The sequence below is a fragment of the Cebus imitator genome, unplaced genomic scaffold (assembly GCF_001604975.1).
Source record: "Cebus imitator isolate Cc_AM_T3 unplaced genomic scaffold, Cebus_imitator-1.0 Scaffold401, whole genome shotgun sequence".
In the NCBI taxonomy this organism is placed as follows: Eukaryota; Metazoa; Chordata; class Mammalia; order Primates; family Cebidae; genus Cebus; species Cebus imitator.
In genome coordinates, this window is record NW_016107716.1 from 1,871,231 (window position 1) to 1,883,725 (window position 12,495).

Sequence of the window (12,495 nt, forward strand, 5' to 3'; positions counted from 1 at the left end):
CTCGTGATCCACCCACCTCGGCCTCCCAAAGTGCTGGGATTACAGGCTTGAGCCACCGCGCCCGGCCTCACAATTACTTTTGCACCAACGTAACATAACCCACACAGCTGATTTCTGTGCATGTTTATATACCAAGTGGCCTACCAAAACTGTCCCCAAACTAGCATTTTGAGAAGTCCAAGAATACTCACTTCTTCAGACAAAATCTGTTGTTTTTTTTTTTAATAGATGGGGGTCTCACTATGTCACCCAGGCCGGATCAAACTCCTGGGCTCAAGCAATCCTCCTGTCTTGGCCTCCGAAAGCAGCTGAGACTACAGGCACGTGCCACTGCTACTGGCAAAATCTGGGGTCTTACTACTGTTTACCCAGTAAATAAAGGGTGGATTTTCATTTTAGTCCCTCCTCTGAAAAGCTCCTTGCAAATAACAAAATCTGTACCTGTAATTTCAGCACTTTGGGAGGTCGAGGCAGGAGTACTGAGGTCAAGAGTTCGGGACCAGCCTGGGCAAGACCCTGTCTCTACAAAAATAAAAAAAAAACTTCACTGGGCATGGTGGTACATACCTATAGTCCCAGCTACTCAGTATCGCTTGAGCCCAGAAGCTTGAGGTTATAGTGAGCTATGACTGCATCATTGCACCCCATCCTGGGTGACATGAACAAGACTGTGACTCAAAAACAAATAAATAATAAAAATTTAAAAATCATTCTTAGCTTGTGAGCTGTTCAAAAACAGATAGTGGACCAGATTTTGTCCATGGGTCATGGTTTGCCAAACTCTGATCTAGACGACAGTTTTATGATCAGATTTGATCCCCAAATTTCATACCTGAATTAGCAGTTGTGTTTACCATAACTTAATATCAAGTTAAAGATTTTCAGTACAAATATAGCATTTCTTAAACATGATCTCAGGGATCCCCAAGATCTCACATCTAGGAACTCCATCTTAAAAGCATATAACGAATTATCTTAGTTTCTCAAATGACTGGATTTTTCTCGTAGGTTAAATTGAGTTACCTACAAGCATGAGACAGTGTGGTAGCCACACTGAATCTACAAAGAAAACAACATTCTCCCTGTCGAATATTGGCTTCCGCCTTCTCTCAGACCAACACATTATTGGAGTTGAGACAATTTATATAATGAACAAGCTTAAACTTCATTTCTTTTTCCCTGCTTTGTATCTAAGAGTCAATCTAAATGAAAAAAAAAAAAAAAAGGTCAAATTTGACTGAATAGCCAAAGCAGCAGCCAAAATGGAGAAAGACATCAGGGACCACAAAATGCTGTGTGTCCTGAGTTACTGGTCCCTGGATAGCCCATGGTTTTTAATACCCCACAAATAAGGGCTCATACACCAAAAGTCACCTACTAGCTGCCATCTTTACTTTCACTCACAAACTAGAGGTCCCCAAGTAAGTGAAGGGAAGCCTTCCACAGATCTGGTTTATTTCATTCATTGAAGGTAACTGAACCTGGTGCAAGTATGCCTTTGCCGTTAGGGTATTACGCAAGGAGAAGAGAATTTGCCTTCTGTGCAGAGATGTTGTAAATGGATGGAGGTCTCCCTCCTCTTCTCCCAAGGGGTCTTAAACATGCCTGGAGATTTAGAATAACAGGCTGAAACTCTGCAGGGCATTCCCTCCCTCCACATCCTCAGAGACCTCATGGGGAGAATTTGCTGGCGCCAGGCCTGGATCCTTCCCAGGATAAGCAAAGCTGATTCCAAGATGGAAACTCACTGTCACTTGGGAAAAGGCTGTCTCTCCAGGACATCTCAGGGAACAACACTCACTGTTTCCACATGCATAAGGAAGACAGAGAAGCAAAACCCAGATACACTGATCCCCTCTAGGTGACCCCAAAACATTTCAGTCCACTGAGCCTTTAAACAAGCACACAGATTAAATGGATGTGCATCACAGCCACTGTATGAATGACACAGAACCCCTCCTCTTCAAACTAGACCCTCGCTCTTAGATCAAAGACTCCAAAAAAAGCTATGCAGTATTACTGTGGTAAATCTGGACATAATACTGTGAAATCTAGCTAATTAGACAAGCTAGACAATAGAAGATTATCAAGCAACCTTCACTATATTTGATCTCTCTTATGTGAATTTGTATAAGGCAGTTTTTCTCAGCCATGGATCTTAGGTACATTTCATTTATTATAGGGTTAGAAACGAATATTCCTATTTAGCATATTTGTCCTCTCAAAATAGTTGAGTCACAGTCTGAGGGATTTTATTGTATCTTGTTACAAATTAAATCATACCCTCATACACTCATTTGCTACCAACTATTTACAAGTGAAACAAAAATTCATAAAACAACATAAGAAAGAATATAGGAGATCAAATGGTCAAAACAACATTAGGTTCTTTTCTAAATAGCAATTTGCTATGGAATCACTTTACATGTTACATCTTGCATCTGCAACAAAAAAATCTGCTGTTTTTAACTCATTTTAAGGATGAAACATAAATTTGCTAAAATGGAGAGGTTTATATAAGCAGAGAACCAAAGTGAGCCTCCCATATACTCCCCCTATCTCTTATCCTCTCTGACAACTGCTCAGCCCTAGGAGATATAAATGACAATAAGAAGTAAGTCGCAGTCACTGTTATCCCTGAAACATTACAACATCATTTTGGTGAGAAGAAAAGCTCTTCATCCCTTGCCAAGTGAATATTTTCTTTTGAGGGTTTTTCTCATAATGAGAGAGATCTGAATTTGAGAGTATCTGCTGGGGCATCTCAGCTGATGCTCTGCTTTCTTTGTAGCTTCTAAATATATCCACATAATCACAACAGCCCAGAGGACCATAAGCTCCTTAGCATCTTTCTGCTATGATCCTATCCCCTAGTAAGGCACTGACAATGGCTACAGTAAAACCAGTAAATCTAATTTTTGCAGAACATAATAATGTCCTGGTACTTTTTTTTCATTTTTAGTTGTTTTAAGATTTCTAAGCTTATGTTGAAACATGCTGCTTCATTTCCCCAAAGGATAATAATATTCCTTTAGCAAAATTCTTAGGTCAAGCCCATGTGTATTTTGGAATAGACCAAAAGCTGGGGGTGGAGGGTAAAAAAACCCACAAAAAACAACATATTCTGGGGAAATAATTACATAGCCAGTTATTAACAAACCTTTCTGGAAAGTGACTAGTGTAAAACAGAATTTTCCTGACTATATACTAAGGACTGCTAGTTCCATGAGATGTTTACAGGTATTCAACAGTAAAGTATGTTTGAAAGGTGCCTCAATTAGTATCACTATCATAGAAAACAATAATGAATGTTAGAACATTAGCTGTAAAGCCAACATTTAAAAAATCTTGATGTTTTAGACACTTCTATGACCTCAAAATTCTCATTTCTTCCCAAGAAATATCTGTCAATATCTTGAGATCTAGGTGTCTGGTTCTTAGGGCAGAAACACTAGGGTATAATTAGCATTTTTGAAAATCTTAATAGGGTTTTAGAAAAATCTTAAACATGGGACTGGGCATGGTGGCTCACACCTGTAATGCCAGCACTTTAGGAGGCCCAGGTGGGAGGATCACTTGAGCCCGGGAGTTCAAAACCAGCCTGGGCAACATAGTGAGACGAGACTCTCTTGCTATAAAACCTTTTTTTAAAAAAAATTATCCAGGTGTGGTGGCATGTACCTGTAGTCCTAGTTACTTGGGAGGCTGAGGCGGGAGGCTGAGGCAGGAGGCTCTCTTGAGCCCAGGAGGTCGAGGCTGCAATGAGCTATGATCACGACATGACACTGCACTCCAGCCTGAGTGAGTGTAGTGTCATAATCGTAGCTCACTGCAGGCTTTTTTTCTCCTTAAAAGAAAAATCTTAAATATGCTGCTTATGAACAAAAATGTAAACAATATACAGCTAGAAGATAGACAGTCCACCATTTTAAGAATTAAGAGAAATGAGACCTCCATATGGCTAGAAAAATAATGGAAGGAACTACCATGACTCCTGTGAAAGTTGTTACCCCAAGTTAAAAGGTTACTGGTGTGAAATCTCCTGTACAGAGATAAAAAACTGAGTCAGCTGTTCAGAAAACACATTTGCCTAGATATTAACCTGCATGCTTATAAAAGCTACTTTTTAATGCAAGAATTAAAATGTTCCTAAGTAATATTAGGCAGAACCATATGAAATTGCTAATTTTATAGGTAAAAAATGGCCCCATATTGACAATTTCTCTCCCTTTTTTATTTTTTGAGAAGGAGTCTTGCCCTGTTGCCCAGGGTGGAGTGCAGTGGTGTGATCTCGGCTCACTCCAACCTCTGTCTCCCGGGTTCAAGTGACTTTCCTGCCTCAGCCTCCCTAGTAGCTGAGGCTACAAACGTGAGCCACCACATCCCACTAATTTTTGTATTTTTAGTAGAGACGGGGTTTCACCATGTTGGCCAGGCTGGTCTTGAACTCTCGACCTCAGGTGATCTGCCTGCCTCAGCCTTCCAAAGTGCTGGGATTACACTGCACCTGGTCGTATTAACAATTTCATGTTTTTTTTTTTTCTAACATAGGTATTACATAGAGATAGAAGACAGGGTAACCTAGAGTTTTAAAAATTAAATAAGATAAATTATGATGTTTCAGCTCATTAACTTGATTTTACCCCTGGAAACACAAATAAAGAACATTTATTCCAGATGATTGAGTCAACTGCTCAGCAGACATGTTTTCATTTGTAGGAAAAGTCTGGATTTGCTTGTCTTAAGTATAAACAATACACAGGCTCGACACAGCTGGGCTTGGTCTATAAAGTCCCACTGGCCTTGAGATTTGTTAGAGTTGTATATTTTAGATGCTTTTCTTCTTCAGAGTCAACACATTTTTAAACCACTTTAATTGACCCAACACATCTTTTTTCCGTTGTAATCAGTATCATCCAGGTGACATTTACTTACTGTCATAACATCTTCCAAGACAGACTGTGGTTAAACTCACAAATACCTCTCAGGAGCAAACTGCATCTTAATAAATTTCATTTAACCTAAGAGTAAAATTACACTTGACAGAAAAAAAAAAAAAAAAGCTCTCAGACAACCTATTCTCAGAGGAGCTACTTTTATCTCTTGCTACTGTTTTAAATTATTCATATACAAACTGACTATATTAACACATTAAATAATCCGGATGCTGCCCCATGTACATCCCATGAAACAGGAGTGGTTTGTTAATAAACATACCTAGATCTACACATTAATCTGTTACTCTCTGGAGGGAAAAATCTTCCACAGTGAATTCTTGATTATTTCTGTTGTTTAAAAGAATCTTCAGTCTGTGGATCATAATATTGCACTACTTTCCTACTCAGCTGCAAGTCATATTCAGAAGTCCAAAGGAATGTCCCAAGTTTGTTCCAGGAATGTCCAGATGGGCTCACTCAAATACCACTCCAATTAACAGTGCTGGCCAGGCATACACAGCCTGGTCAGTCTACCCCGTTCCTGCCCAATAAGGGGCAGGCGTTCCCATACTTCAATCAGCAGGGTCTCCTTTGGTACCTGTAAAGTTCCTCTGACAGCTCATGACTCCAAAAGTGTTTTCCTTTTTATCTGCTTAACTGCATTTCTTTATATTACAATTAACTACTTCCCCATTTTAAATCGATTAGAGTTATCTATCAATATCAATTGCAGAGCTTGACCACTACAAACTATTTGGGACTATCACACTGAATTGATTATCACTCTGGCCAAGGAGAGAGGGTATTTGTCTGTGCTGCTTTACTGGGAATAAATGTGTGATTTCCTTTAGGCAAGGGTTTCCAACCTCAGCACAATGGATATTCTGGGCCAGATAATTCCTTATGATGGGGGCTGTCCTGCGCATTGTAGACTATTTAGCAGCATACCTGGTCTTCACCCACTAGATGCCAGTAGCACCCTCTAGTTAAAATGACCAAAAATGTCTCCAAGACATTGCCAAATGTCCCCAGGGAAAGAAATCGCTTCTGAGTGAGAAGCACTGCTTTCAGCTTTCTGAAATTCTTAAAACAGTTTGAGGGCTAGTTTTAATTGCTGCTGTGTATTCTCAGGCTACTGCTGCTCAAAGTATAGTTCTGGGAACAAGCAGCAGTTGTATTACCTGGGAGTTTGTCAGAAATGCAGAATCCCACGCTCGCTTGAATCAGAAATCTGCATTTTAACAAGATTCATGGGTGATGCCAATGCACATTAGAGTATGCGGAGCACTAATCACCTTGGTTGGAATCTATAATTTAGTATCTTAGAAAGATGATGATTAGGAACGAAAGGTGCCAACTATGGGCTGACAAGCCTGAATCATGTGTCATTCAACCATTGATTTCTTTCCATTTATGTTTGGCTTGATGTGTGCTTTTTATTTCTAAATATAGAGAAACTGGAAGAAGGCAAATCAGGTGCTCCCTCTGAGGCCTCTCTTTCTCACAGATCTTAGCTCTATGTGAGTCACCTGGCCATGTCATCTTGTCAGGCTCATCATTAGATACTAGGAATCACAGCCTAGACAAGGGGATTGTCTTCTACAAACTCAGGTATATTCTTCTAAGGTAGCATGATGCTAATTTTAAAAGCAGATCTACAGATTAAAAATAACTGAAGATACGGAATATCCTTTTTCGACATGGGCAAGATCACCCCAATAGGATAAAAATGGCTTCTTGAGGGGCAAAAACAATTTTACTCTTAATGCATATAAAGCACAAATATACACACAAATATACACACAGCATAGACAGATATGCAGTGTATCTGGGGTGTTAATATTGAATAGGGGCTGGGGAGGCCAAGGTGGGCAGGTCACTTTAGGTCAGGAGTTCGAGATCAGCCTGACTAACATGATGAAACCCTGTCTCGACTAAAAATACAAAAATCAGCCATGCATGGTGGTAGATGCCTGTAATCCCAGCTACTCGGGAGGCTGAGGCAGGAGAATCACTTGAACCTGAGAGGTGGAGGTTGCAGTGAACCAAGATCGTGCCACTCTACTCCAGCCTGGGTGACAGAGTAAAAAAAGATTGCATAGGGAGGCAACTAGGAAAAAAAAATGCTTAAAAAGTCTCCTGGGTTGCAGGGCGATAATGAATTAAAATGTTGAGAAAAATGGATACAAAAATGTAGCCTGGGTAAATGGACGGATTGCCAGTAACAACCCACAAGAACCTACTTGTAGTCTATTTGTGTCAGAAGACGGAAACATGCAAGTATGGAATGGGAAAGACGATGAACACCGAGGACCAAGAATAGTCTGGGGCCCATGTTGCTGTGATCGTACCTCCAGATGGGATGCTCCTCAGTGGTGATTCCCAGCCCAGTGACTTAGGAGCTGTAGGGACATCGAGCAACTTTCAGTCTCTCCATGCCCAAATTCCCTACTGCCTGAGCAGGTTGACATTAGGATGAAATGCAGTCATTAATGGAAGGCATCCAACACAATATGGCATAAAGTTAGTTTTCATGAAATGTTAGCTCTTTTCCCATTAACCATCCTCTCCAGTTGTAAGATTTTTAAATGTCATTAACTTTGTTCCTGGAGCAAATCCATTCCTCCTTGTGTGGATTCTGAATATATCCTAAGTAGAACTTTATTATATGATAAAGTATTTGTAAATAGGTGAGACTCTCTTATCTCATCCTGAAAATAACTCATTTAATAGAGTGAAGTCAGATGGAAGGTTTAGTGCAAAAACTTCACACAGTCACTTGTTCTGTAATGCCTTATAGGTGGTCCTAAAGAATCATCACCCTTTGTAAAATGCACAATAAAAAACACAGGGCTCATGGGAGAAATGAGATTAGGAATACGCTAAAAAATTTCATCAGTGACATTCACAAAAGAGTAGAACCTAATAAAAATGGTAGCACAATTTTACACACATTGATAAGAAATACATAAACACAACAATAAATGTATCACTTCACCTAGAAAAAGGCCTGAAGTTGGCTGTGGGGTGGGTATTGGAAGGTCCGCAGTTGGTGAGTTACTGGGAAAGGCTGGAAGGAGGGTTACCTGAAATTGCAGGGAAGGTCATAACACCCAAGTGTAAACAGGTATGGCTCTTAACACATGGGGTAAGCAGAGGTAGCTGTAGACATATGAGGTTGTGCACGTGTGTGTTTCGCATATTCTGACGTCATGTAGTTCAGGTGGGTGCAGTTTTCTGCATTCACCTACTGTCTCACCAAGAAAAAATGGCATTAAGCAAATGCGAGATTCTGATTATGAACATACTGTTCATGGTTTCAAAGCAAGCATTGCAGGAGAACTGTCTGCCTGCTATATTGCAAAGCTGCTTAACTTTTAAATCTTAGTCTCTAAAAAAAAAAAAAAATGGGGGAGGGATCTGTTTTCTAAAAGATGTTTTAATTCAAAATCATACCCATCAACTATAGTCTGAAGTCTGCAAACGGAACTCTATAGCCCATTTTTCTCTGACACTGCTTCCAGCTAGTAACATTTCACACCATTCCTGAGTCTCCGTAGAGTTCAAGTATTTACAAAAGTCATACAATGTGCTGAACACAGGAGGCAGCTGCAAATATGGTTCTGGACTTGCAGAGAGGAGGCTATATGCAAACCCCTGTATGATTTGCAATGTCCATTTGCCTCTCAGAGCCTCATTTATCCAAATCTCTAAAATAAAATTGTTTTGAGGATCAGATAGCATATCTTGAAATTACTTGGGCCAGTGCTTGAAAAATATTAGTTGAATGTAAATCTGAACATAGATTGACTCATAATCATGAAGAAAGCTTAATGCTTCTTCTAAGAGGTAAGAAGCACTGGATTGGAAACACCTATCACTGCCTCGACATAAAATGGTTAAGTGGTCATTGAGTTATAAAAATGCAGAGAAAATAGAAAATAAGCATCCCAAACACTAAGGCGGTTACAGACACAGGAAGATGTGAGGGAAAGCAGCCGCTTCTCCAAATTCAGAGAGAATTTCATTTCCTTCCTCAAGGTTTCATTGGCTCTTATCTCCCTGGTTTCTTGTGTTACCATCTGGAATCCTCCACTTCCTTGTTTAAAAAAAAAAAAAAGATTCAAACTTCCAAGTCTATAAAAATTATTCTTGCTCAATCCACTCCTCCTGTCATGGTATCTGAAGGAGCTTCAGAGTCATGTGACTTGGTTTCACTCTCCCCCAATTCTGCCAGGGACGAGGACCAGTTGTTCCTGAAGTCCAGCCAGCCAGACAAGGTCACACAAAAATATGTGCTTCCTTGTACTGGGGACTCTGGGTTCAAGTCTGCTACTGGAGTAGAGAATCCGCACTTGTACCTGAAGGATGCATACTGTAAGAACCTGGCTGTGAACTTGGTGAAACTGAGCATGGGGCCCCTTCAGTAAATTCTCCTACTAATTCCTACTCAATCTAGGACTACAATTTGGACCTCCAGGGAGTTTTTCCAACCAGGAAAGAGATGCTCTGAAGTCCTAAGTCCAGGTGCTGATTTTATTTATCATTGCAAATTAATTAAATGACCTTTAATATTGTTTTATTTTTTTTAAAAAAAGAATTCCTAAGCATCACATAGAAGCAAAAAGTGACAACACAAAATTACACTAGAACTATACACTTGTAGCATCAAGACTTGGCATTTGTTGGTCTAAGTTCATAATTCCTACATGATCATTAGGTTTTTAGTGGAAGCAGAATATTAGTTGACGATGGAACAGGGGTATAAGTGTATGGTTTTCCTGGCAGACTCAGTCCACCATCTCTGAATTTGAATCTTCTTTAATAAAAATCTTTACTATAGAAATACAAATAAGATCCCATTTAATGAGGTCTTTACTCCTTTCTGACAATGGGTACCTTCAAAAGCAATTGGGAAGTACTCCAGGCCTTAAATACATGAATGTTTACCCTCACTCAATTTGTTATTAAAGGCAATTCCGTAAGTGTGGATTGGATTTTTTTTTTTTTTTTGAAGACGGAGTTTCACTCTTGTTACCCAGGCCGGAGTGCAGTGGCACGACCTCGGCTCACCGCAACCTCCGCCTCCAGGGTTCAGGCAATTCTCCTGCCTCAGCATCCCGAGTAGCTGGGATTACGGGCACGCGCCACCATGCCCAGCTAATGTTTTGTATTTTTAGTAGAGACGGGGTTTCACCATGTTGACCAGGATAGTCTCGATCTCTTGACCTCGTGAGCCACCCACCTCGGCCTCCCAAAGTGCTGGGATTACAGGCTTGAACCACCGCCCCCAGCGGATTTTTTTTTTTTTTTTTTAGCGTTTATGCTGATTATCTCATTTGACCATTTCAGCACTCTGAGTTAGACATAGCATGTTCCCCTCATTGCATTAATGAAAATGGCTTGCTCATAAAACGCTTTCCCTCAACATTGCCTCATTTATTCTTCAGGGAGGGTATTACTTTATTGCCAACGAAGTTACTTAAGCACAGAGTTTAAGTGGCTTGAGAAGGTCACGAGGCCCAGGCTTCTGCCCGTCAGTGCAGCACTGTTCTATTCTGCCAGAACAGCTACCACCTGAAGGAGCTGCCCAAGAGCCAGCTGAAAATCCATAAGGAAACCAGGAGAAGAACCACAGACTTCTGTCTCCCCCTCAGTCAGGGCTCATGACTCACATTCACAACCAAACTTCAATCCAGTCACAGAGAAGCCTGTCTCTCTTTATTCCCACCACCTTGGCAATTCCAATGACAGTTACTCGTGCCAACCAAAGCACATGACCTGCAGTACCACAGCCAACAACAGGAGGCCCACCTGACCCAGTCTCATAGAGAAGTTACTAAGGATGAGACTCCATCAAGATGGCAGGAGGCTGAAGGGAAGGGTACCCAGTTGGATATTAGTGAGTCTATCCGTAGATTGATTCCACCAAGTGATCCTAGAACTATCCCATGGCTCTCTGGGGCTGGACCCTGGGTCCTAGAAATGACCACAACCTGACATGGATGTCAGGATCGGAGCTTCACTTGAGAAGGACCTCATCAAGGGCTAGATGACTTGGACAGACACACTCCCATGCTTTGGCAAGGGGTCTTCTCCTGGTCCACCACTGCCAATTGTGACTCTGCAAGGTGAGAACTCCTTGACACCAGGCCTAGATATCTCCTTCCATTTGTCTCCTACCCAGGGTCTCAAGGCATCTCTGGGTTCATAGGGCCACCTTAGAATCTCGATTTATACCAGGCTAACCCCCAGCACCCATCGACCAGCCCAGGTAAATACTACCTCGCAGGTACTGAACACTTGCCATGCACCAGGCACTTTTCTTAGAGTCAGTACATTATTTACTCTTGACATCATCCTGCAAGATAAGTACAATCCCCAATTTACCAATGAGGAAATTGAGGCTCAGGGAGAATAAATATAGACACTTGCCCAAAGCACGTAGTTATCACAATAGATACATCAGCATTCTGCCCCTAAGTTCATGTTGATTATCATTTTGCCACACAGGCTCTTGGATCTTCTCCCAGAAGAGACTGTGCCCAGTCTCCGGGCAGTCAGGACAGCACAAGGTCATCATCACGAACACCATGATCCAGCACCAATGTGTTACTCTGTGCAGGAGAAGTGGCTCCTTCCCACAAGGAATCATAGATACATTGGATTCCAGAACTTACTCTCACTAGGGCCAAGACATAAGCTAAACAAACAGGACACCCCCGTGAGATGGGCTGGGGGTAAATGCCTGTGTCTGGCACCCAGGGTGATAGAGCCAGAGGAACAAAGGATGAGATAGACTCATGCAGGGCTTTGAAGGCTGAGTGAAACATGATATGAGGAAACAGGGTGGTGGTGTCTCCGCAGAGACACCTCAGTGGCTGGGAGGAGAGGGATAGGATCATTTGAGGAAGGGGACATTCTCCTAAAGACGAAGACACCAGTAAGACAGGGCTTCTTAGAATCCCTGGGCAGTTGGCTGAACCCTTCAGATCCCCCTTTCAGAACAATATTCTTAAATGCACAAGAAAATAGATATAGCGTCCTCCTTTTCCGGGCGGCTCCCGAAGATGGCGGAGGTGCAGGTCCTGGTGCTTGATGGCCGAGGCCATCTCCTGGGCCGCCTGGCGGCCATCGTGGCTAAGCAGGTACTGCTGGGCCGGAAGGTGGTGGTCGTTCCCTGCGAGGGCATCAACATTTCTGGCAATTTCTACAGAAACAAGTTGAAGTACCTGGCTTTCCTCCGCAAGCGGATGAACACCAACCCTTCCCGAGGCCCCTACCACTTCCGGGCCCCCAGCCGAATCTTCTGGAGGACCGTGCGAGGCATGCTGCCCCACAAGACCAAGCGAGGCCAGGCCGCCTTGGACCGCCTCAAGGTGTTTGACGGCATCCCACCGCCCTACGACAAGAAAAAGCGGATGGTGGTTCCTGTGGCCCTCAAGGTCGTGCGTCTGAAGCCTACAAGGAAGTTTGCCTATCTGGGGCGCCTGGCTCACGAGGTTGGCTGGAAGTACCAGGCAGTGACAGCCACCCTGGAGGAGAAGAGGAAGGAGAA

General features: G+C 42.1%; 2 protein-coding genes across 4 annotated transcripts in view; one reads left to right on the forward strand and one right to left on the reverse strand.

Annotated features, from left to right (window-relative positions):
* GPM6B (glycoprotein M6B) overlaps nt 1-12,495 on the reverse strand; it is a 163,089-nt gene that overhangs the window by 114,161 nt on the left and 36,433 nt on the right. The window lies entirely within an intron of this gene.
* Nucleotides 11,984-12,493, forward strand: LOC119468249 (60S ribosomal protein L13a-like; the record flags this gene model as incomplete). Its single annotated transcript, XM_037731467.1, has 1 exon — nt 11,984-12,493. A coding segment is annotated over exon 1 (486 nt), but the record flags the coding sequence as incomplete, so codon positions are not given.